Below are 26,418 nucleotides of genomic sequence, written 5' to 3' on the forward strand. Positions count from 1 at the left end.
GACTACCCCCCCATTACCATCTTTGAGCCACAGGATTTTTGCCTTAATTACACTTCAGAGAGGATGGCTAACAGGAACTTTGTGATTTCAGGGCAAAAATGGCACTGCAGCAGTACCTGGCGTGATGGGAGCGCCCCGGGCACCTGCAAGCATCCCCCGTCCTTGTTCAAGGAAGTACAGGAACTAGCCTCATTTGATTCCTTCTATTTGCACAAGTCACCTTGGACTGCAGGGAGCTGTTTTGCAAAAGCAATTTGGTAGGCTTAGATCTCAAATTCATCTTGAGAACATTTTTTTGAGGTAGTAATTTCCTCAGAGGACTATTGTGTTTTATTTTGGTTTTTTTTTTCTGAGCTACCTGGACTCTTTATTAGAACAATCAATCATTTTCCTTTGGACCTACAATTTTTTGCCTATGCTGCAGCCACTTTGTGAGTGAGAATGAATGTGTCTCTGCACACATAGGTGTGTGTGCGTGTGTGTGCACATGGGTCAGAATGAATGGATGTGTGTGTGCGTATGTGAGGGATACCTCAAATTTTTCTTTTCTTATTTTGTGTGAAAATCTCTTTTCTACAGATTTTCCAGGGTTTAAGCATTGCTTGCTGTATAAAAAACTTTACTGAATTATATACAGTTTGAATGAAATGTTATTTTAAAAACAAAACAATTGTTAAGTGTTCCATAAAGGTTATGTTGAATTTTGGTCAGATGAATATTTGTAAGTAAAAAATATATGCATTTCTGAACCTCAACTTACATAGATTTTCTTTATAAAAAAAAAAACAAAAAAACAAAAAACAAACAAAAAGGTTGGCTGTAGTTGGCCTGGAGTAACAGGCATGATACATGGTGCTGTGCAAAATAGTAAGCTAGCATCTTACTGCCGTCAATATCAGCAGGTACAGAGCCTCTTTTCAGCCTAATTCAATAAGCTCTCAGGCTTCCAAGTCAGATGGACAGGGTGGAGTGGAGTGAGGCAACAGATTCACCATAGGATTTTTGAACCATCAAGGGGAAATATAACTACTGATAGTGAAAGCCCAGCCCTGACTCTGGCAGGCTACACTTGGCAGGAACTGGGCACCAAGAGCCTCCCAACGGCCCTAAATCCTGCCACTGGTGTAGCGATATCTGGCAGGATTTAGAGCCAGTCATGAAACCTTATGCTCAAACTAAAGTAGGTCATCACTTCCTGGAAACAAAGTCCGATCACCTTGTGCTTCCTGAAACAGTATATGTCACTGTGAAACTAAAGAATGCTCTACAGACTCCTCTGTAGAGAGAAGCGAAGAACAGGATAGTTTAGAAAGCTGTTTTTCTCTTAGCTATACTCAGCTAAAATTCTACTAGTCACTCAGGACTGCTATTCAGTGTGCTTTTGTAAAATGAGATCAAAATTTGAGTAAGACATGTGGCTGAGATCTTTTCCTGCATGAAGCCCAAAGCACTGAAGTTTGAGCGAGGGAAAGGGACTCTCCCCAGAGGATGGAAGATGGCTTCTTGTACCACCAGTGCTCCTTCATCCTTCTGCAGCCCTTAGCTTGGCACCTGGCTCCAGCTTCTGGGGCAGCTTCAAGGTGAACTCCACAGAGGTTGCTCTTGACTGTTTGGAGGAACAACCAGCCTGCCTTTCCCTTTGCTAACAGAAGTTCAGAGGCATTGCGGCCCAGAATCGAGGTCTGTGGCGGAGAAGCTTGCCATGAGTGTGCCACTGGCAGAGTCCCAAGCCTACCAGCCACTCCTGATGGGGTTGCGCACACCGAGGCCACCCCATCACCAGCCTGCACCTTCCTTGGAGGATTTAAATATGTTTGATTGCAAATGAATGTTTTTAAGTGTATTTAATGCAATTTTTCCTGTTCTCAACATGACCACCCAAGATCCAAACACAGAGATTTCCAAGTTGTTATTTTTTTTTTTTTTAACATCACCAATTTAAAAATCTGTCACAACGGGGACTTGGGTTTTGTGCGGCCATCAGAGTGCTAATGTGAGAAGGCCAGTTTAAAGAGAATTGAGTTTATTGGGAATAAAGCCTTATTTAGGCCCACTCATTGACACTTCTAGTACTGAGAAAATATCCTTGGTTGGCTTTTGTAACACAAACACTATAGAGTTGGTGTTTAAAAATACCAGGTAAATATTAAGGAAACCAATAATGAATTGCTGAGACAATCTTGAACCCAGATAGCATTAGAAAGCTGAAAGCCCAATGAAATAACACTTTCACACTTAAACTCTGTGGATAAATCTTGCCTGTGGCTATAAACAGATGGTCAAAGAAAAAGTGCTTTACTATAATTAACTTTTCTGATTTGAATGAAGGAAAAATGTATTTATTAAAACAAAGCTGTTTGCTGCTTTAGGCAGGTGCAGTGTTCAGTCAGCAAGGAAGTGGGAGGAATGGGGCGTGGTCTGTTGTCTCCACCCGAGTCCTTCACTAAGCTTCTCGCTCTCTCTAATACTGCATTCTGTTTCTCCTTTTGTGCCCTGATTGTAACCCAAAATTTATGAACTAGAAAAGAATGTCCAATTTAATAAGTTGCATTTTTTTTTCCTTAAGCACTTTATGCAGAACAATACATGTTCTTCTGGTAGTGTTTGGATAATATGATTTTAACACATGCTAATAAAAGCCAAGAAAAAAATCATGGCAACTTCTAAAAAGGAGTCTGTTTTCCGAATGTCTAGAACATTAGGAAACATTGGAAGATAATGTGTCCCGGCTTTTGGAACTTACGATTCTTGGTGAATAAGAGGCCAGGGAGTGACTTTGCATTTCAAGAGTGGGGGCTGGTGCCCTGTGGTAGTTACAGCTATGCTATAGGGGGCATCTGCAGCAGCCTGGGAACCCCTGTCCTTGGCCTCCTGAAGTCTAGCAGACCTTTCACAGGTGGCCACTCCCAGCCACCAAGACCTCCCCAGTGTTGTGTCCACTGCCTCCATCCTCTCCTCAGCCCCTTAGGTACGCCACACTTCCACTGCCACTACTCACTGGCCTCAGGCCCAGAATTTGGCGGATGACCAGCGGCCCCAACAAGCCACTGCTCCCCTTTGCAAGGATGCCCAGGTGCTCTTCATGGACTGCACACTCTTCTCCCCATCTCTAAAATGTAGAGAAGCACCTCTTCCCTCTTGACCTCCCTAGAAACAGAAAGCCAAGGACATCTACCCCAGAGCATGGAGGTTGGGGAGAGAGCGTGGGGGGTGGTGAGGTGGTTGGCAGGGGAGGGAATTCCCTTGCCACAGGGCAAACATGAAAGTGAGACCTGGGAAATGGGAGACTGACCCCAGATTCTAATGGAGAACTGACAGGAGGAGGTCCCAACACCTTGCCACCTGGGATAGGGGCTGGTGCTGCCCCAGTCCTGCTCCTTTGCACATTTCTCCTGATTGTTGGGCAGAGAGGCCTGTGTCCATTTCCAGCATGAGGGTAGTTTTGGTTTACGCCCTGGCTTCTGGGAAAACTGGGAACCCCTGCCTCAAGGGCCACATCATGGCCTACGTAGTCACCTTTCCTCCCTATATTTATGCACCCCCTGACTCCTGGCCTTGGCTCTGCTGGGCAGTCGGCCCTCTCGCTGAGTGGAGAGCCAGAGCCAATCATTAGAAAGGAACCACCCTCTTTATTTCATGCAGTGGGGCCTGCCTTCCACCCTATCAGGCATTCACACCCAGGAGCTGAGAGGTCTTAATGCCCAAAACAGCACCCATTCTGCATGCCCTGGTTTGCTTCCATTGTAGGAAGCCAGGCCCAGGGCCTCTGCTAAGGAGTTCCATCCTCAGAGTGGGCTGACATTTTAGCCACTCTCATGAAGCTTCTCTCCTCCAACACCCCCCCTCCCCCGCACCCCTGTTACTTCTGCTTTGAACCTTCCAGACTCTAAGAAATGCTCTACCAAGTTATAGATGGAAAGTATGTGTCCCCACTTCTCCCCCTCTAGTGCCCCTCCTGCCTTCCCCTCTCCCAGCTACTTCCTGGGGAGGCTTAAAGGTCATCACAGACAGCAACACGCATCACCCCTACAGTCTCAGTTCCGCCACCTACTCTTCCTCTCCCCCCACTGCTTTCAGAGGCCTTGGGCAGACCATTTCTCATCTCTCCACTGGTGGAAGATCCTTGGCTTCCCAGCTTCTGGGGAGATCAGATAGCGGTCAGCTGGGTGCACCCCCAAGTAGCTCATTCAGAGGCACGCAACACCTGTGTGTGTAGAAGAGGTGCAGGGTTCTAATGCCCCTGCTCCTCCAAGGCATTGAATCCCCCTCTTGAGCCCACTCACAAAGGAAAGAGCACAGTCCCATGGTGGGCTGAATATCTGGAGGTCTGGAACAGTGGATTCAGTTTTCCTGACATCCCGTCAGGGAAGGACCCTCTGAGTACATTGTTTCTCATGGAGGTCAGTACAGATGCTAATGAACACAACAGGCATGCATGTTCGCATCTAAAGGTGACAGTCATGGGGAATGCAGCCACCCACCCAGAGTCACAGGACTTGCTCCCCACTTCACACAGCCTGACTCATCCTTCCGTCCCCAGTGCCAGCATAACATTGGAATAAAGAGTAATGCACCCATGAAGAGCAGTCTTCTGGGAGCTAACTACGCATTTAAAGAACTTCAAGTCATAGAGCAGAGTCTTCTGGAGAAAACCAGCAAATGAAAGGAAATCGCTAACATTTGCCTTGGGGAGTAGAACACAGCCTTTTCCTCAGAGAGGAAATTGGATGCCTGGGCTTAGTGAATTTTCAAATGGACCAAAGAGCAAACTAGCAGGAGGGAGTAGCTATCCATGTTACTGTTCACAGGGGTAATAATAGTTACTTTTTTATTGAAAACCTTCTGTGAGATTTTCAACCTCAAGGGCACAGCCATGGAAGGATGGGCTCAACCAGGTGATGTAGCGAAAGCTGGAGGCAACTTGGCTCCACTGGGAGCTCTCAGACTTTAAAATTAGGCAGTAGCCAGAATCAGAAACCAAAGAAACGGGGAGGGAGCATCAAGAAAATTAGATGAACCCTGGTTCCAAATGTAACTCCCAAGCATTTCTTTATGAACATGGCCTGATTCATGGAGAACCTCAGGTGGCCAACTGGGCAGCGTTGCAGGACTGTCCCCGTGACTGGGTAGGCAGCAGGAAGATTAAAGCCAATTTCTATCTGCCTCCACATCCATATGCCTGGAAGTGTTATAGCCAATCTTTTTGCACTGTTTTCAAGTTCATAGTTACCAACTTGAACTTTAAACTTGTTTAGTCCACAAAGTAGATTTATTATTGGGGCAACACTGTCCTGTGTAACTCAGTATCCCCTGAGATGTCACCATATCACGCCAGGGTAAAATAACGGATGTCCATTTATTTTATAAAATCCCAGAGGTAGCAAAAAACAAAAGCAAAAAACTATATATTCTATATACTGTTTAATAAGGCAAGAAAGTATATACTATTCTTATTGTTCATGAGACATAGCTAAACCAAAAAAATATTGGTGCTGAAAAGAGTAAGTTCCGATTCTGGAGCTTTCCTATGTGCAGCTGATTCGAGTGCACTGACATTTCATCTCGTGGCCTTGCCCCTGGTCACATGCTCCGGAAGAGCAACCCAGCCTCTCAGTCCATGTCCTCAGGGAATCGACGTGCCTCGGTGGGACCCGCCGCTCCTTCAGCCCCGTGGCCTGTGGGACAACAGATGTTCTGCAGGACTTCTGAAACGTAGCCCTGTGCCCGTCCTCTGCCCCACTCACCATCCACAAAACAGCAGGAAAAGGGGATCTAAGTACATCACAGACAATGAAGTGAGGGGTCAGGGTGGAAGGGACAGCAGAGAAAGGTCCTAATACGTGTGTTCCGGACCAGGAATTAAAAATTAGGAGAATGAGGGGCACCTGGCTGGCTTGGTTGGTGGAGCATGAGACTCGATCTTGGGGTTGTGAGTTCGAGCCCCACGTTGGGTGTAGAGATTACTTAAAAATAAAACCTTTAAAAAAAAAATCAGGAGAATGAGTAATTTGTTGAGGACTTAATATGTGTCAGGCCCCAGGCTAAGAACTTCAATATCCTTTGTGTCCTTCCATCTTCACAACAGCCCTGTGAGGAAGATCCCTGTTATGGAGATGTTATTATGGGGCTAGTAATGGGTCTGTCATACGGGGCTAATAATGGGTCTGTCAATATCTCCATTTCACAGATGAGGGACCTGGGGCCCAGAAAGGTAACTTTCCCAAGGCTATTCAGCTGACAACTAGCGGAGCCAGGATTCAAACCCAGGATGGTCTTGTCTCCAGTGCCCTTGAGCCCTGACCCTTAGCAGAGACAGTGATGGGTAAGTTGGAAGCACACTGTGCTCCTGACACCTGAGGAGGACTGACACATCAAACAAATGAGCAGCACATCAGCACCCCGACAAGCCTGCTTCAGAATCATGCTCTCAGGAGCCTGGGTATTTATCCCTGGGATGTGTCTGGGCTCAGACCCCGGTGGAACTGTCCCCTTCGCTCATTATCACCTGGGGCCCAAACGTCAGGCTCGCGATCTCCCAACACTCTCCTCAGTAGCTCCGATGAGTATTCCCCAGCCGGGCCACTCTCCTCCTTCCCCAGACTTGGCCCTGAGTTATTCTACTTGCCTCCAGTCGCCCCCCAAAGGAGGAAGATGTGCCATGACCCTGGACACATAAGGAAATGCATCAGGGGCGCTCTCTGAGGGCAGGTCCCTCGAGGAAAGCGGGCCCTGGTCACCAGAGTGAGATTTCCTCCCAGCAGGGGAATGGCTTTGAAGAACCACAGCACGCACTTGCATGAGTCAAACTGGGTCTCTTTGATGCCTATAACGCCACACTTCCCATGCTCTCTCTACTCTACACCCCACCGCCGCACCCAGCTTGCCCCTCAGCTGGCAGCAGGTAGCCACAAGGATTAAATGAGGGCCGGCATGGGCCAGCTCCTGTGCCATCTTCCATTGCCCTCAGGCCACCTATTCTTACTCAGCTGGATTCAGATCTTGAGGAAACTGTGAACATAGCAAACATTTAGGTAAATACATTGATTAAAACCCAAACATTTGTGCCCAAGTGTGTTGTTACCATTTCAGATCTACATGCAGCCTTCTCCCAGGAATCCTACCCTCACATCCTTTGCTTTTTCCCAGGATACTCACCCCCTGGCCCCTCCCACCTCACCTCAAGCTCAGACCACGGATACCCAACTCGGCAGCAGGAGCATCATAGGCCAGGCCTAGTTCTTCTTATGGAGTGGGGTAAGTCACATGCACTCTGGACCCCTTGGGTTTCTCACCCAGATTTGGAGGTGGAGATGACCTAGCACACTTTACCCAAAATGTGGGAGCTGAGGGACACAAGAGTCACAGCAGGCTCAGGGCCCTTTTGTATAATGCTCCACTCCACTGCCCAGCAACCCCACCAAGGGCCTGGCGTGGGGTGTGTGAAGCACAGAGGAAGTGAGGAAGTGACCTCTGGCCTCTAAGTGGCTTTGAAGCAGGGTTCTAGAAAGCTAGTTACATTTTCCCAGTGGTTTCCACAAGAAAATGCAAAGTAACTTTGCAATGAAAATATGACTCCAAAGTAAGAATGCAGCAAAAAAAAAAAAAAAAAAAAAAAAAAGGTAATGAAGTATTAAAAAGCAACATCATTACTCTGTGAAAACAAAACAGATCAGGACTGCTACAAAAGTTATATAATGGCCCCTCTTTCTCAAATAGGACCTTCTTAGATTGAAGACTCAGTTACCACATAGTTATTATCAACCCCTGCCAAATACTCACTGCAGATTTAATAAAGAATCAAAATGGCCTTGATGACTTACCCAGAGAGGCTTCTAGAACTTCATCTGCAAACTTAAATGTGGGGAAGAGCAATGCCAGTTCCCGGCTGGCGGCGTCTCTGTCCTGGCTTCCGTGGACTGCGTTAAAGGGCATTTCTGTGCCGAACTGAGCACGGAGACTGCGAACATAGGTAAAATGCACAAGAAACAATCGTTTCATTTGCAAAGAAACATTTTGCTCTCCGGCAATGGGCACCAGCAACCAGTTAGCACCCCGCATTTCTGTGAAATGGCTTTCTCTCCGTTGGAAATGCCAAGAACAACAAGGACAGTAGCTGACATCTATTCCATCGTGATGTTGGGTGTTCTGGGCAGGTTGCCAGGTACTTCACATACATGATCCCGTTTCATTTGCACCACAGCTCTGTGAAGGACACTCTGTCATGATTCTCAGTTTAAATACGCACGAGTCACGGCGCAAGCTCGGGAGCTCCCATTTTGTTGCTATCACTACCAGGGACTAGCACCCTGCCAGGAGCTCGAGGGTGTGCATCATTAATTCCTCAATAACAGCATAAGATAATACTAATATTGCCAGGGCTTCCTTTTTGTCAAGCACTGTTCCAAGTGTTTCATATGTATATATACGTATATACACATACATACGTAAGTACATATGCTCATTTAATCCTCACATCAATGTCTGAGGCATTGTAGTACCCATTTTTCAGATGAAGACATTGAGGCACAGAGAGATTAATGGCCCTAGGAAGTGCTCTTAACAACACTCAGTGGCATCCCAGGATAGGTGTCATAACCCCATTTTACAGATGAGAGAACTGAGGCTCAGAGAAAGGACTTACCCAAGTATGTGGTTAGCTAGGATCTGAACCCTAGGCTGTCTTACTAGTCCCACGTATGAATATTCTGGTCCCCTATAACTGCAGGGTACAACTGCAATTACTTAGTCTCTTGCTCATTTCTTTCCTGGTGGCTGGGGCTCTCTCAGCTTCAAAGGCAAGACACAGTGAATTTGGCATTGGTGATGCCAGGCTAAATACAGGGCCAAGGCAGCCTAGTGCAGAGTGCAGAACCAGGTGCTCAGACTCTAGGGGGCCTCAGAACACCCTGGGTGGGGAGGAGAGTGGAGAGTGTTGAGTCTACAATGCAGATCCCTAGGCCCTGCCCAGAGTCTCTGACTTAGCAGACTTTACCGGGGCCCTGCAATCCATATTTCCTGGATGAGTGTTGCATGTGTTTTCTGGGACCACACTATGGAACCCTCTTAACTGTAGGACTGGATCAGAAGGTGAAGATAGCAGGGTCTCCTCAAATAGATAACAAAGAGGTCAGAGTCTCTCCAAATATACATAAAAGGGGAATTTGGGGCTGAATATAGAGCAGGGCTCTTGGCTTCCCAGGTTTTGAGATAAATGAAAAGAACACAGCTGGTGACATCACCTGTCAGGCTGCTCCCTCCTTGCCACATCAGGGTCACAGGGCCCCATGAGCGTTCGCCAGGCAGCGGTCACGTCCTCCGGGCCCTCAGGCCTGGTGAGGATCAGGAGGTGGCTCGGTCCACTGCACATGTGATGTACCAGCTTCTCAAATGCCTCCTAGCACAGGGAGAGGAAACGGTGACCCAGGGCAGGGGTCCTGGGGCCTATAGTGGGTCAGCGGGCCCATCCCACCCTCAGGAAGGGAGGGGCTCAGTGAGCAGCCTTGCCACAGGCCAGCATGCCCATGGAGGGCCCAGGGAGGGGTGGTGGTGATGACCAGCCACACCCAGAGAACCCAGATAAAGGCAAAGGCAGGAAAATGAGGCTTTGAATTGACTTGTTTGGGGTTGGGTGAGAGACTATAACAAGTTAGGTAGGGACGTGTGTGGAAATCATGTGGATGCCGGATAACCATGGGGTGCGATGTAGCTAAGACTTATTTTTTGCAAGGCCTTGCAACCCTTCCCGCTGCTTGAAGTAGCAGTACTCTGGTTTTCCTTTGGGGAGTAGCCCTTCCCCATTTCACTTGGCCTAGTCTGGCTGACAACCATGATGCCCCTCCATCCCCTCCAACCCCACCAAACACACACACCTCACCTGAGAGGTGGGGCTATGACCAAGCTAGGTCCACTAGGCCTCTGTCCCAAGTAGGGGAGTCAGAAGCAGAAGCACGTGGAAAGTGGTTGAATCTGAGTTGTCCAACAGTAGCACCTAAAGTGACTGTTCATGGGATTCTGCTCCTAAGGTCCCTACAACTGTCTTGATTCTTTTTTTTTTTTAAGATTTTATTTATTTGACAGAGAGAGACACAGCAAGAGAGGGAACATAAGCAGGGGGAGTGGGAGCGGGAGAAGCAGGCTTCCCACGGAGCAGGGAGCCCAATGTGGGGCTCGATCCCAGGACCCTGGGATCATGACCTGAGCCGAGGGCAGACGCTTAACAACTGAGCCACCCAGGCGCCCCAACTGTTTTGGTTCTTCTCCCAACACCTTCTTGTTCAACTCCTTCAACTATCTTCTTCAGTTCTGGAAGCTATGGAGTATCCTTCTAATAAATTCTTTATGTCATTACTTAAGTTAGAATCAAAATCTCTTCCTTGCAACCAAAGAACTTTTAACTTGATACAGACTATAATCATTATTCTGAGAGCAAATTCATGGCCTTCTTGCTGTTCATATTCTTGTTCTTCGTAATACTCGATTTTCTCCCAAACTAACATCAATCTATAAACATAATGTTGGAGAAAGAGAAAGAAATGAGAGTGTGTCGGACATGTGGAAGCAGATGAGCTGACCTCCCCAGCTTTGTGTTGATAGAAAAGTTGCATTTCTGCCTCTGTCATGGTTCTCTCTTCATTTGCTAAAATGTCAAAACCGGCTTCGTGGATCTGTAAAATATACATATATTGTGAAAGGGTAAATCAAGCCCAAATTCACATTCAAATGTGCTGAAAAGTAAAAGATAATGGGAAAGATAACATTAAAAGCAGCGAAGACCCTCATCCTCATCGTATCTGTCCCAAACGGATTTAAAATGTTTCGTTGACTTAACTGGAATTTTGGTTGGAGCTCCTCAGAAGCCTCCTTTTCCCACTAGCACACTGTTGTTCAATGCCCCGCCCCTGCTTTTCCAGCAGAGGAGACATGAGGGCAGTCTGTCCGGGAAGCGTTGTCTCTCTTACCTTCATAATAATCTCATCAGTCTTTCCGTGGACCACTGCGTCTGGCTTAATGATGGCCAAGGTGCAGGTCTTCCCTGATGAAGCTGGGGTAGGGGTGGGGAGGGAGAGCAGGGAGGAGATCAGAGACTACTCAGGAGCAGAGCTCCAGCAACAACTGGAAGAGTCAGCTTGGAGCTGGGGAGAGCTGGAACAGAGGCAACACGGGCCTGGCCTCTCTTGTGCCTTCCTGTCACCTCCCCTGACTCCAAGCCTCTAGCTGCTGTCTACTCTGTTCTCTTACTCCACTGGCTCCTTCGCCAGAGCTTCTTTTTAACTTTTCTGGCATATGGGCAGTAATGACTGCCCCAGGCCCTGAGTCTGTATGACTTTTCAGCACCAGCACGTTCTCCTGAGAGAAGATCAGACTGGCCAGTTCGTTGTGTGGAGCCAAGGTAGCAGTCATAGCTCCCTGAACAGTGTCCTGATGGCTGTTCTTTGGTCAGTGCCCATAGATCCAATCAGCTGTGGTGACGCGGGAGGTGGCACATGGTTGTAGTCCCTGCTCAGGCCTGTAGGAGGCCCGGTGTCCAGTCCATAAGCCCAGCCCTACTGTACTCCTGTTTGTATCAACTTGGCCTTGGTGAGCTTCCTACACTCTCCACAGACTCTGTACCCCCCATAGCCTATTTTCTGTTCTCAACCTTTACATCAGTTGTGTGGCAATGAAACATGACAACATCTGCGTTTGAGGAGAACTTCCTACTCTGAAAATCTCAAAAACTTGTGTACTGCAAAAATGTGAATCATTTTAAGCAACAAATCTATCCATTTTTCTCATTTCTAATGTCCCATGAATCCTTAGTCTTTAAGGGACTCTTAAAATGAAATCCCTTATACGTTGACCCATTAATGAGAACCCCTAGAGGCGCGGGGTGAGAAGAGAAGAGGCCAGATCAGGGCCCAGAGAATTCCAGCTTGAAAGGGGAGCAAATGAGAAAAGGCCAATGAAGGGGGGCAGGCTGTGGAGAGGCCAGAGCCGTAGAAGGAAAACGAGAAAGGTCATGACATCTCAGAAACCAAAAGAGACGAGGGTTTGGAGAAGGAAGGCACTGTCAACATCATCCAAGTCCTCAGAGGCTGTAGGATATGACTGGACACTGTGTGTTGGATTTGGCCACCAAGGTCAGTGGTGCCCCATGAGCACCAGGGAGCAAGTCGGGCAGGAGCCGAAGGTGAGGGGTGCCCAAGGAGTATGGGAGCTCAGGAAGTTCAGGCATGGAGGGAAGGAAGGCTAAGGGCAAGGGCAGGCTTTTAGGTTATTTTCTAGGTGGAGAGACTTGATTTGAGAGGAGATAATGAAGAAGGGAAGAGGAGATCATCCAAAAAAGGAGGTAACAAATGTTTCCTGCAGAGGCCAGAACACTAATTTTTTCACACTTGAAGTGTTTTTGCTCTCCGAACTGTGCCTCTTTCCTTGTTAGAATCCAAACTCAAACAGTCCTCATTATCCCCACATGAATAAACAGCCTCTCTGCTTCACACAATAATAAAAATCTTCCTTCTCCTTCCAACTCAGTTCCTGAACTTAATGCTGGTTTCCCCTAGAGTCTCAGTTACTGTCACAAGCCACCTTCTAACTTCTGGCTTCCCTGCTGTCAGGTCAAGTTGTTCTTCCCATAGTAAAGGTTCAGGAAGAGCTATGACGCCCAGGACTCCTGACTTTTGGACGCTTCAGGAAAAGGTGAAAAAAAGAAATGAGCTCTTTAGCTCAAATGAAGACTAAGGAAACACCAGCATCATTACTTGAAATTCTACCTTCCTTTTTATTAAGTGGGGCTTTTCCTGATGTGGGGTAATAGCCCTGAAAGTCATACTTGTGATACTTGAGCATGATCAGAAAGCTGCAAAAAGTACCTACAATGTCAAGAAAGGGCAGAAGGGAGATTGGGCACAGTATGTTTGAAGTCAGGTGACTGGAAACCGAATGTTTCACGGTTAATCTTCCCAGAGTTCAGATTGCCCAAATCACTGATGACCCATATGCTTTGCCTTTTTGTCTTGCTTACTGGTTCTATACTCACCCACGTCCACATCTTCACCATTGTCCTTGTCATGGGAGAGGCATCCGTCTTCATCAGACAGAGCCTCGTCTCTAATCTAGAGCAACACATGGGTCATGAACAGAAAGTAGTTAGCTAATTAAAATTACCACAAAGACCTCCAGCAACCGACAGAAGCCAAAAAAAAAAAAAAAAAAAGCAAAGGCCTGAAATGCAGAGCCAAGAAAAGGGGGTCAAGAGCGTCAGCCTTGGAAACTTTACAAGATCTTTTTTAGTAGCTGGATGACGGTGGAGGTGAGGGTGTTCGAAGACAAGGAAATCCATGCTGACTTTAAGGTTTAGATTCGGCCCATTTCCACAAACATCAAGTAGAAAAGATGAAGTAGGGAGTTGGCCAGAAGACAAAGGAAGAAGTGACATACAAGGAGATACTTATCAACTGGCTCCCCCCGGGCAACGTTAGTCGTGAAGACATCATCTCCCCCTGGAGGGGGCACAAGCAGGTGTGATTTTCGGAAAAAATATGGATTCTAAGCCATTCTATAAAAACAGGGCTTCACTATTTGGAAGTGACTATGAAAACTTGAACAATGAATACTGAACAACATAAGGCTCATTGGACAGAAGCTCAAAGCACCAGGAAATGCCTCTCTCTATCTGAGGTGGTGTCAGTGTTCAATGGCAGCCAAATTTTTGTGAGAAACTTGTAGTCTATGCTGTCATAGAAATAATTTATCAAAATCATAAGCCATGCTGATCCTATTGCTCGTGTGAATGACAGGGCTTAATTTCTAAATTAAACGATCCCTTAAACTAAAACTTTCAGGTATGGGAGGCGAGGGCAGATCACCAGGAGAGAACTCACAGTGAGGCTGACTTCTACCCCACTACTCTACTCCATAACTTTATCTTCATTTCTGAACATATTGTCAGAGTTCCAGAAACCCCTGTTAAGAATTGAAGCAGGGGATGAACAGGAAATGGATAAGAGAAGTTCAAGTGCTCTGGATGAAGGGTGCGACTTTTTAAAATGAGTTTTTTAAAATGTATGGGACGCCTGGGTGGCTCAGTCGGTTAAGCATCAGCCTTTGGCTCAGGTCATGATCTCAGGGTCCTGGGATCGAGCCCCACATCGGGCTCCCTGCTCGGCGGGAGGCCTGCTTCTCCCTCTCCCACTCCCCCTGCTTGTGTTCCCTCTCTTGCTGTCTCTCTCTCTGTCAAATAAATAAAATCCAAAATAAAATAAAATGCATGTATGTCCTAGTGGGCACTGCCTCCCCGAGCCCTCGGGTGGGCATTTAATGGCACTTGCCACTGAGCGCTCCAGGAAGATTGGTGGGACCGGGAGACACCGAGCTCGGCGCTGGTGGAAGCACTCCTTACCACTTTTCGCTCGCGGCCTTCAGCCAGCACCTTCTTCTCAGCCTCCAGCTGCTCTCGGATGGTTTTCTGCAGCAGCGGGGCGTTGGCTCCTCTCACCACCGCCACCAGTTCTCCCCCCTAGAACACAGAACACACGCGCTACCCAAACTGCTTGAACTCCTTCACAGATCTTCATCTCTTTGAAGGGCCAGCGAGTGTCCAAGAGCTTTGCTTAGGCGTGTGCCCAAGGCCGAGGCCACCATCCACTGCTCTGCCTTCTACCCCATGCCTCTCCTTTCAGAGCTGCCTCCAGGGAAACAGGGAGTTAGTTAAGGGAGGAGCAGGGCAATGAAGTTGTGGGTGACTAAGAGTGGCCTAGACATGTCTCATCCACTTGACAAATACCTATTGAGCGCTTACTCTGCCAAGCCCCAAGACAGAGGCAAAGAATATGAACAGTCACCATGAAAAGCCAGAGTTGCCTGCTTCAGGGAACGGGAAGCCAAGTGGGGAGAGAGGTGGTCATATCAAAGAAACAATTACAACAGAGTAAGATCATCACTTTAAGAGGGGGAACATACAGGATGCTTGGCATTCAGGGCAAGAATGGATTCCCAGTTCTGTCCGGGGGGGTCAGAGGAGACTTCATTCACAGCGGAGGTGGTGTTTGGGGCCACTGAGTCTCGGCTTTAACCTTTCCAGCAGTCAGTCTCTGCCTATTACTCACAGAAGCTGGTGGAGAGTGGGCCCTCCCCCGTTCCCACCCCGCCCCGCAGGGGGCCCGCCACAGGGTGAGAGGCTGTGATGGAGCCCGCTGCCTTGGCACCTGCTCCCACACAGTCCAGTGTGATTTATGCCTTCATCACTACAGGCTCAAGCAAGCGAACCCCTGTGGCAGCAATCGCATTTCTGCGCCTGTGGCCCACTGTCACTTTGGCTCCTTTCCACTTCTCGAGACCTCCATCCTCACCCATGTTTCAGCATCTAACTCCAGTCTTCTGTCAAGAATCAACACCCAAATAATGTTGGCCATAGGCTTCCAATCTGTGACACTTGTAGTGCTGTGGGCAGGAATCTGAAGGTTTCCAAAGTGAACAACCCTGGCCTGGCTGTCAGGAGAGGCGGGCGGGTAGGTCTCAGTTTCCCCTGACTGGATGAGGACGGGCTGCAGTCAGGAATAGCGTATCTGTCGCAAGCCTTTGGAGCCTGGCAGGTGACCTAAGCTAGGAAGCCAGGTGTGAGGCAGTGGGCCCGGAGGGGCATGGGGCCAGAGCGTGGATGTCACACCCCAAGACATCCAAACTATCTTTCAAAACACGGAACTACTTGGTTTTCCTCAACACTCCCTTTCATTTCTGAATTTCTGTAAACATATCTTCACATCTTACGATTAAATAAAAGTGAACGCAGAGCTTGTCTACCCCATTAGAGTATGTGTGCTGAAAGCTTCCCTCTACAGAGCGGAGGATAGAAATCTTGAAACCTTGTGCTCTGTCCATGAGCCAGAAGGAGCAGACGCTTTTGAGTGACTCCCATTCTTTCCCGTGTACAGCCAATCAGGAAGGCTGCTGAGTCCAGAGTGACCCTCGGGAGCTGTGTCATCCCGGGCCTCCCCGCCAGCGAGCCGTGCCACCGTTCGAGGCAGGGACCTGCATTACCAGGACTTAAGTATGCCTCTCCTTACCCCAGATAACAAATGCAGTCAAGGAGGAAACAATCCCTTGTTTGGATCAGTGAAGCCTCTTGATGACTTTCAGGGAGACGCCTCTAGCGGAACCCTGATGATCTGCAATGGTTCTGGGTCTGGTTCTACAGATGTACTTACTGCATAAAACAGAAAGTTCGGCTCACACCTCCCTCGGTACTTTTCAAGGACATCAAGACAATCTGCTTCTGCCTAGAGAAAACAAGCTGTCAGGAGGGGCCTGGGGTGCCGGGGACACAGGGGCATGATGGTGGGCGACCACACAGGACAATACCCACAAAGACACACACCCCACATATACACACATAGACCCCCTAAACAGCACGCACGCACACACACACACCCCCTCCACACACAGTTTGCCTTCCGTGTCTGAGAAGCCCTGTGCGGGGGCAGACATTGCTGCCATACACCCTCCCCAGAAGGGTCAGAAGTGACTCCCCATGAAGAAAGTGCAGAGTCCTTGAGAGGTCAGCGTGGGTGAATTTTCTCCTGTGTTCCGCCTATGAACCTCTAATCCGAGTGTCTCTCGCACACTTCTCTGGGATTTATTCCCATTTCCATACATTCATCCAAGGAAATACTGGCCAGAAATTCCCCATGATGGAGGACAGCATAAAAATCTTGGAACTCTGTGCTCTGAGAGTAAGACTTCAGAGTCCCCAGTGTTCGTGAGCCAGAAGGAGCATGCGTGTCGGGTGACGTGCACCCCTTCCCTGTGCACAGGGTCAAGAGATGCCGGAGCTCAGAGTGACTGTCGGGGGCTAGGGGTGGGGTAGGAATCTTTTATCTCTAAAGAAAATATAAAGCACCGTAACTGATGACCCAAAATTTCACAACCGATGCCTTTTCAATGATCTGGAAAAAAGGCAGCTCATGCTTCCTGTCCCTGATTTTAAATGTTTAATTATTTTACAGTGTCGTGTAACATTCTGCTGAGAGAGGATCTTACTAATGCAAAATGCAGAAGGTCCAGGCCAACCTCCATCCTCATCTTCTGGAAGAGGCTCACCACGGGTTTGCAGGGCCCACACCAGCCTTGATAGACATCAACAACTGTGTGGAACCAAGAAGCAGGAACATTCAGTGGTCACCAGCACTCACCATGTCAGGCAAAATTTATACCTGCAAACTCTAACTCCTCTCCAGTGCACGTCTGTTTGCAGGGTTATTTAATGGTTCAAGGGATTTATTCTCCCCTTGGAATAGGGTCAAGCATGGAAACACAGCCACCCATTATTCTTACGAACTCAGGGTTCTGAATTCTAAACAGAATGAAGTAAGTGTGGTAGAAAACAATTTTCTTTACGGATCTTTTACCTGCAGTCATTTCAGGCTACGTTCATGGCCAGGCTGGTACAGAGTAGCCCTCAATAAATATTTGAATTGTACTAAAATTATCTATTCTAAAAGAGGTCACGGTAGGCGGCCTGTCAGCACACAATCAACTCTTAGCTGCTTTGATAATAAGCACAGTTTTGACATTTTCCCCTGATGGATTAAAAGCCACTTCTTTGGGTAAAGGAGAGTTTTATTTACTTTATAAAATCAACATTGTTCTCCTGAAAAGTGTACCTGATAGAGACCTAGATGGTAACTTGGCTACTTTTTTCTTTGTCAGTACCAGTCTATGGAGTGTGCCAGGACAGGGCTTGAGGGAACCCTCTCGTCTGATTGCACGAGGCCCCAGGGCCTGTGGGAAAGCGAAGCAAGCTAAGCCAACACATGTGTACCAGATACATGCAGGACGTGTCCAGCCCCATCATGACGACACAGCTAGTGCTAGACTGTGTGAAGTTCAAAGACATGAAGTTCAAAGACGTGAAGTAACTAACCCAAGGTACAAAAGAAAAATTAAATTCTCAAGCGGTAGAATCTAGTTTTAAACCCAGGTTCGTCTGAGTGCATGCTCTTTCAACTACTCCAGGAAAGAAGCAAGATGCATGGATTCAGGAGTGTTGGTTAGTTTCATCAAGCAACATAGTTTTGCAGGGAGAAAGTGAGAACCAAGTTGGGTATGGGAGGGATGAGGAAGCCAGGCACAGGGGGTTAGTGGGGGTGGGAGGGAAGGAAGGGAGGAATCCACAAGACTTTGAAAGGGAAGGGAAGGGGGGGCGGGGGATGAAAGTCACGTGGGTGTGGAAAGGACTCTACCTTGGAGCCTGGCAGAGGGAAAGAACTGGGCGGTAGCAGGGAGAGATCATTTGCGGGAAAGAGAAACGTCAACTCGGTTCTAGACATGCTGGGTTTCCAGTTCAAGCAAGAGAATCTAAGGCCAGTGGTCTCAAAGGCAACCAGGTACCTGCAGAGACGGAGACAGATTTGGGCCTCCTGGGCACCCACGTGGAGGACAAAGCTCTGGGTTTCGCTGAGGATAACAGCTTCACACTTGAGGGGCTTGGGGATTTCAATACACCAGGGAGGTGTAATGGGGGAGGAAGGCATTTGGGTCAAGCCAGGAAAAAGTCTTTGAAGACCTCAAGGGCCTGTGTTTGGGCCCACCAAGGAAAGCAGGTTCACACTCCCACTAGGGAAAAAATGGGACCCAATTAGCTACCAATCTCTCTGCAGGATTTGCACCCATAGTTCAGCTTCCTATCTCCCCTCGTAGTCCCTGGCTCTCTGAGCAGTGGTGGGGCAAGGGCATACTTCACAGGCTATGGGGCAGAGAGCAGGACTGGAGAGGAAGTGTATCAAGAGTTACAAAGCAAGGGGCGCCTGGGTGGCTCAGTTGGTTAAGCGACTGCCTTCGGCTCAGGTCATGATCCTGGAGTCCTGGGATCAAGTCCCGCATCGGGCTCCCTGCTCGGCGGGGAGTCTGCTTCTCCCTCTGGCCCTCCCCCCCTCATGCTCTGTCTCTCACTCTCTCTCTCTCAAATAAATAAAATCTTAAAAAATTTAAAAAAAAAAAAAGAGTTACAAAGCAAAACAGAGAAGACATCGGGGAGGAAAGAAATGACAGAGAAAATGAAAAGTTGTGTGTGCATGTGTGTGCGTGCACGTTCATGCGTGGGGAGAGGTAAGAGCAGACACAAGCTGGCCGAGCAGGTGTGTTTATAAGGAGAAGAACTGAGCGGATACAGAGAGAGGAAGGGAGCCCAGAGCTACGCACCATCAATGAAACGAGAAAGGAACTGTAGTGGCAGGTGTGGCAGGCAGCCTCTAAGAGGCCAGGGGGGAGTCCTGCCCCCTGGGATGTAACCCCGTGCCCTTGAGGGCAGGCCGGACCTAGTGCCTGGCTTCTAACAACGGCGTAGGGCAAAGCGATGGGATGTCACTTTTCAGATTCAGCTATAGAAAGACTTTGACTTGCATATGTCTCTCCCTCCCCCTCTGCCCCCCTTCCTCTGGGGGAAGAAAGTTACTGTGTTGCAAGTAGCTTTATGGAGAAATTGATAGCAAGAACTTGATGTCTCTGGCCAATAGCCCCCAGGGCCCGGAGTCCTGCCAACAGCCTCATGAATGAAGTTGGAAATGACCTTCTAAGATCTGTCAGAGCCACATGACCCAGCTTAGAAGCAAATTGGACTTTAGTTGAGCTTTGACATTCCCTGTCTTACACCTTAACTGCAGCCTGGTGAGAGACCCCAAACCAGAGACATCCCAAACCAGAGGTGAAGCAACACCTGGATTCCAACCCCACAGAAACTGTGGGATAAGAAATGTTCATTTTGGGGGTGCCTGGGTGGCTCATTTGATTAAGTGTCTGCCTTCGGCTCAGGTCCTGATCTCAGGGTCCTGGTATTGAGTCCTGCGTTGGGCTCCCTGCTCAGCAAGGAGTCTGTTCCTCCCTCTGTGCTCTCTCGCGCTCTCAAATAAATAAAATCTTTAAAAAAAAATAAATGTTCATTTTTTTAAAAACTACTAAGTAAATTGCAATCGATAACATACAAGAGGATAGGGACGAGGAGGCCCAAGGGACAGTGGCTATGCTGGATCTTAATGACAGTGCAGTCCCTGGTTCCAGCCCCTTGGGATGCCTAGCTCTCCTTCCAGCCCCTGAGTTCCAAGAGATCCCCATATTCCTCCCGGCACATTCCCCTTTATGCCTCAGGTAGTCAGAAGAGGTTTTCATTCCTTCATACCAAACAACCCTTGGGTCGGACAGTCAGCTCTGAGACAAGGGAGCCCTGTTACCCGGCAGTACTGACTGTTTTCCTGAGCTGAACGTACTAACAGATGTGCAAGTTGGATAGATACACACGCACAAAGAAATGACCTGGTTCTTCATTTATGAAACTCAAGACAGGAAAATGGTGCTCATTGCAGCTTTTCTCTGCCTGGTTCAGTATGCCATGTAGCAATTTTGAAAAGGCTGGATCTAAAAACGTATCTGAGATTACCAGTTAGTCCTTTGGAACTGAGCATTTCCTCCCAAAGCTCCTGGGTGCTGATGTTAACCTAACATCAAAGAAGAACAAAGTCTGTATTACTGAGGGCATGGATGGGGAAAGGATTTGATGTGTTTGCTCCAGATACCTACCTACCTACCTACCTCTTGCTACCTCCCTTCCCTCCCTCTCTCCCTCTCCCCCCACTTCCCTCCCTCCCCTCCTCCTCTCTCCCTCCCTCTCTGAAATAGGTACAAATACAGCTCAAGCTGTCTTCTTTCCCCAATCTGCCTTTCTCCTCCTGTCTCTTCCTGCCTCCAATCCCCACAAATAACCACTAACCTAAGAAAATCTCAGTCATTTTTTTAAAATAATTTTTTCTTGTTGCTCATCCAAAAAAATAATATATAAAATTGTTTTGTGTCCATAAAATGTACATAAATAATATCATACTATAGAGATCTTTTTGCAATTTTTGTTCTCACTCAAATCCAGTTTGACATTTATCTAGATTCATATACAGAGAGGTATTCATTCGTTTTTTTCTTTGGTCTTTTTACGTATTCTGGAGATATATAATTTATATACAGTGAAATACACAGAACTAAAGTGTTGCAGTTCGCCGAGTTTTTGCAAATGCACACAACCCAGGTCACCACACCCCTATCACAATACAGAACTTTCCCGTCATCCCCGAAAGTTCCTCTGTCTCCTCCCGGTCACCCCCGCTCCTCACCCCAGGTGAACACTGATCTGCTTTCTGTCACAATAGATGTGTTTTTTCTAAAACTGCCTATAAATGGAATAGTGCAGCACATACTATTTTGTGCTAGCTTCTTCCATTCAGGGTATTTTGGGAGATATATTTGTATGGTTGTGTGTCAGTAGTTTGTCCAGTTTTATTCCTGAGCATATTTCATTGTATGACTATATCATAATTTGCTTGATAGATATTTGGGTTACTTCTAGTTTGGGGTTATTACAAATAACGACTTATAAACACTCTTTTTTTTTTTTTAAGATTTTATTTATTTGAGAGAGAGAGAGAGCCTGTGTGAGCAGGGGTAGGGGCAGAGGCAGAGGGAGAAGCAGGCTCCCTGCTGAGCAGGACTCTGGGATCATGACCTGAGCCGAAGGCAGATGCTTAACCAACTGAGCCACCCAGGCGCTCCACTTATGAACATTCTTGTTAAATCTTGTTGTGCTCACGTTTTCATTTGTCTTCAGTAAGTAAATACTCTAGGAGTGGCATTGCTGGGACATAGGGTAAATGTTATGTTCAGTTTAATAAGAAACTGCCCGTGCTTTTCCTAAAGTGATTATACCATTTTAAACTTTCATCAGCAAAGTATAAGAGTCCTGCTTGCTCCACATTCTTACCAAAATATAATATTAGTCTTTTAGATTTTAGCCACACTAATGATAATGTAGTGGTATCTCATTGTGCTTGTAATTTCATTTCCCTGATGACTAATGGTGTTAAGCATTATTATTAAATAATGCTTATTATTAAAATTATTAAAAGAGGTATTTATTATTAAAATAATCACTATTTAGTGTGCTTATCAGCCATTTATTTATCTTCTTTGAGAAGTGCCCATTGGTCTGTCCATTTTCTTTATTGGATTGTTGGCCTTTTTATTATTAGATTGTGTGTATATATACGTATATACACAAAGATGCTCTCCCATTTTCTTCTAGAAGCTTTATAATTTAAGCTTTCACATTTAAGTCCATGAGCCATCTGAAATTAATTTTTGCCTGTATTGTGAGGGAAGGATTGAGGTTAGTTTTATTTCCATGTAGAGGTACAGTTTTTTCTGCAAAACTTCTTGAAAAGATTTTTTTTTCCCCCCTCATTAAATTGCTTTGGCACCTTTGTTGAAACCAGTTGACTGCATAAGCATGGGTTTATTTTGGACTCTCTTCCGTTTCATTGACCTATTTTCTATTCTTTTGCCAACACCATATTCTTTTAATTACTGTAACTTTATAATAAGTCTTGGAATCAGGCAGTGTGGGGCTTCCATATTTGTTCTTCTTTTTCAAAAATGTTTGGCTATTCTTGATTCTTTGCATTTCTATTTTTTTAGAACCAGCTTGTCAATTTCTACAAAAACTCGAGATTTTAATTGGGATTGCATTGAATCTATGGATCCATTTGGAAAAAAACTGAATCTTCACAACATTGAGTCTTCCAGTCCATGAACATCATGTTTCTCATCACTTATTGAATCTTCCTTAATTTTCTTAGCAATGTTTCATACTTTTTGGTGTCTAAGTTTTGCACATCTTTTTTACGTATTTCCAAACATCTACATCAGAAATAATAAGTTGAGTTTATTGCCATTTCTTCACATTTTTCTCTTATCTATAAAGTATTCTGGTTTCCATCATAAATTAAATTTAAGGAGAAATACATATTATGTTATACATAGCACATTATTAATAGTGTACATTTTTGAATAATGTTTTTATTTGGAAACAATTTCAAACTTATAGAAGATTTGCAAGTACAGTATAAAGAACTTCTTGAATTATTTGAAATTATTTAAATTATTAAATAACTTGAATTATTTTGAAATTATTTGGATTTAAATTACTAACCTGATATCCCATTATCTCTGAATACATTATCCTACATACCACAATACAACCATCAAAGTCAGGAAATAAACACTGATATATTATTACTATGCCATCTTCAGGTCCCATTCAGGTTTTACCAATCATCCAAACCATTCAGGTTTTACCAACATTATTTGTCCTGAATAGCAAAGGATCTCGTCAGAATCATGTACCGGATTAGTCTCTTTCAGTCTGGAATAGTTCTTCAGTCTTTCCTTGATTTTCATGACCTCAGGGTCATTCTTGACGACTATGGGAGGGTTATTCTGTAGAATGTCCCTTGGTTTGGGTGTGTTTGATGTTTCCTGATTAGATTCAGGCTGTGTATCTTTGGATTGGTTGGAATTGGTTTGGGTGGAGTGTCAGAGAAGCAGAAGAGTGTTCTCTCATTGCATCCTATCAGGTGACACACAATTTCGATCTGCCCCTTATTGTTCATGTTCACTTGGATCACTTGATTAAGGTGCTCTGTCAGTCTCCTGCACTGTGAAATTATTCTCTTTTACTTTGTAATTAGTAAGTTTGGGTGGGGCTAATTTAAAACTATAAAAATTAAAAGACCATGGCAATGATCACTCATTCTTAATACAGGTATGCTAAGGCCTTTGTTCCTTTAAAAGGGCTGGAAACATGTAACATCTGCAATCTTCTACTAAAGATCCATCTTTCTAAAGAGATCATATCTCTATACCTTTTGTTTCTATGAAAAAACAGAAAAAACGGAAGAGTCTTCTTCTTGATGCCTTGAGGGATCTAAGAGAGTTGGACCAACGTCATTCTGGGCTCACAACTGTAGTCCTGAAGAAGGTGACAGATGGTTCATAAGAGTCCCCACCCCCACCCTCTCTCATAACAGTCGCTTCCGGTGGCTCATTGGTCCATCAGTAGCAACTCTCTGTGGTACACCCCTGTTGTGGGATAAGCCTCACCAGCTATGGGGCAGGGACTCCGAACACTTAAAGAATCTCGCTCCTAGGAATGGGCCATGATCAGGAGAGTATGGAAAATGTCTGGACTTCACTAAGCCCTACATTTGGTCGGGAATGAATGGGGAATGCGTGGCACATTCTGGCCAGATTGTCTCTTGATGTCCTGTGATTTCTGTCTCAGTCACAGAAGAAGCCCGAAATAGTCAAAGAGAGGACAGGGTTCCTGGGCTTGCAAACCCTACAGCACTGCTTTCAAGGAGCTGACCTGGTAGAGAGGCAGTGTTCACACAGATGTCTCCATGCACATCCCTCAGCAATCGGGAGTACTTACTTGGAGTACCAAACTGAATTCGGAGCTCTGGGAAATAACATTTTTGTGAAATCACCAAAAAATATTATCCCAAAGGAGATACAAGGCATAGACAGATGAAAAGATAATCATATGGGGCAAAAATCTTAGAGCCACCACAGACAGCAATCAGTCGAGCCTTGAAATCCCTAAAGGAGTCTCATCGCAATAACTCTGCAGGCTATGTATTATCCTTCCTGTTTGCATAAAGGATATGGAGTCTCAGGGAGGTTGAGGAAATCATTCACAAAGCAGTAAGTCCAGGTGTTTAGAATTTATTTACAGACAGAATGAAGACGTATGAAAAGTTTCATAACTCCAGAGTACTAGAGCACCAGTGCTGGAAGGCCCTTAGGGATAGTTCACTCATTCTACAGATGGGCAAGCTATAGCAAGAGAGGTTATGTGATTGATCTCAAGTCTCCGAGTTGACTAAGAGAAGATCAAGAACTCTATCAGGTCTTCAGACCTTCAGTCCAAAGCTCTTCCCACCCTCTCCTAGTACGTGCTATCCTTACAGTGACATTGCTTTCTCCCTTTTTAAATCATTAGGCTTTGGAAATTCACATGTAAAGTGCTGGTGCCACCAAGGACAATGAAAGAGAAATCAGGTGTCTCAAGACCACTGCCACTCTACTCTGCAGGTGGCGCCTGAGCATGTTTCCAGATGGGCTGAACTATGAGACACTGTAAAGTTTGCTTTAAAATGTGCACAAATTACAGATCATCCAGATGATCTGCTTATGATAAAACACTCCCTCTTGTCCGGGATCAGGAATCAAAGCAGATGGGGGCTTACAGAGTCATTTGTTCCAGGTGCAAATGAAGTAAAGCACTCTATACAACAAAGTAAAGCACTCTATACAAAAATTTTACGTGCAGCACGTAAAATATCAAAACATATTTGTTGAATAAGCAAATGATCGCAAAGAGCAGTGGTGGGAGAACTGGGTCTCCAGAGAGCATGTAGTTACGGACGCATGCCCAAACTCAAAAGAACCCTACATCATATTCTCGAAGCAAGCCGCATTTATATTTCAACAAAAAATATGTCAGTATCGAATTGTATTTGTTCATATTTTCTTGCGTTTTTAGTTTTATTTTAATTCATGTTTGAATTATGTTTGAATAAGCACTATAAGCATAAAGAGCTTATACCCCATTTTATGTTTGCTTATATTTAAGGGCACACAAAAAATTGTCACTGGGGGTCGAGATAAGTTTGTTGGGGTTTTTTTTCCCCCTTTAAGATGGAAGGGTACAATATTCAAGTTTGAGAACACTGTCACGTACTGCTAGCAAATAATACCACTTTTATACATTTCTTTCCACTCCTCAACCCCTACCCCCAACCAAGTGCTAGAAGCAAGAGCCCCTTGAGGCTTACCTGCAGGGCAATTTCCTTCTTCTTGCTTCCCATGGCTCTGCAAAGAAGACAGAAGCCCTGTTACTTCGGGTTCGGACTGTTCCCAACAGCAGCCTGGAGACAAACCGCTGCGAAAACCAGCAAACCCAGAGCCTCCTTCAGACAAAGCCCCCGTCCCTTAAGGTAAACATGAGTGGCAACGAAATAAATGCCCCGATGCAAAATGAACACCACGGGGTGGGGGGTGGAAAGGAGAGCCTGCCGCCCGCAGGGTCGTGGCTCGCCAGGCGGTTTTCGGCAAAGCCCCTTCCCAGCATGGAGTGGGGGAGCCCGGCGACGCAGCCCTTCAGGCATCGGAGCGCCTGCCGAGGAATTCGGGCAGGAAAAGGCCACAGAACCCTGTTATCCCTACTGTTGCACTATATTCCTGGGAAACTGAGCCACCGCGAACGATCCCTCGACGGCTACACGGTCCTCAAATTGCCGCGAGTTTCCAACCCAGTCGTTAGAGACCCAGCCACGGTCGTCAGGGCAACAATAAACAAGCGTACGCGTAAGCCACGCCCACCGCGGGCGCGCAGAACGGCGGGAGGGAGTCCCGCCCCCGCCCCCTTGCAAGCCGAATTGTGCTATAGGGACGCTCTCGCTGGCTGATGCGTTTGTCAGTGTCTGGGCATTTGGACTCAGCAAGCAGAGACCCGGTGCACTCAGGTACTGGACAGTTGCCTCCCCGAAGCCCTGCATACTTCCA

General features: G+C 46.4%; 2 protein-coding genes across 5 annotated transcripts in view; one reads left to right on the forward strand and one right to left on the reverse strand.

Annotated features, from left to right (window-relative positions):
- ARMC8 (armadillo repeat containing 8) overlaps positions 1-2,204 on the forward strand; it is a 105,288-nt gene extending 103,084 nt beyond the window's left edge. For all 3 annotated transcript variants that reach the window (XM_034995563.1, XM_034995553.1, XM_034995572.1), the window contains one exon: positions 92-2,204. In XM_034995563.1, the coding sequence (XP_034851454.1) occupies positions 92-125 (34 nt within the window). In that variant the 3' untranslated portion in view covers positions 126-2,204. The remainder of the gene's footprint in view (positions 1-91) is intronic.
- Positions 2,205-5,381: 3,177 nt separating this feature from the next.
- On the reverse strand, positions 5,382-26,418 carry NME9 (NME/NM23 family member 9). 2 transcript variants are annotated; one of them, XM_034995593.1, is made up of 12 exons: positions 26,080-26,418; positions 25,689-25,725; positions 20,408-20,465; positions 17,017-17,120; positions 16,185-16,256; positions 14,381-14,497; positions 13,019-13,094; positions 10,959-11,041; positions 10,572-10,664; positions 9,240-9,394; positions 7,821-7,957; positions 5,382-5,675 (listed from the first exon to the last, which is right to left on the reverse strand). In XM_034995593.1, exons 1-12 carry the CDS (start codon positions 26,409-26,411, stop codon positions 5,611-5,613), a joined length of 1,329 nt encoding a protein of 442 aa, XP_034851484.1. In that variant the 5' UTR covers positions 26,412-26,418; the 3' UTR covers positions 5,382-5,610. The 2 variants fall into 2 exon arrangements, with proteins under 2 accessions (XP_034851484.1, XP_034851476.1); XM_034995585.1 differs by lacking the exons at positions 10,572-10,664; positions 10,959-11,041; positions 13,019-13,094.

The sequence above is a fragment of the Mirounga leonina genome, unplaced genomic scaffold (assembly GCF_011800145.1).
Source record: "Mirounga leonina isolate KUSES-001 unplaced genomic scaffold, KU_Mleo_1.0 Mir_115, whole genome shotgun sequence".
Classification (NCBI taxonomy): Eukaryota; Metazoa; Chordata; class Mammalia; order Carnivora; family Phocidae; genus Mirounga; species Mirounga leonina.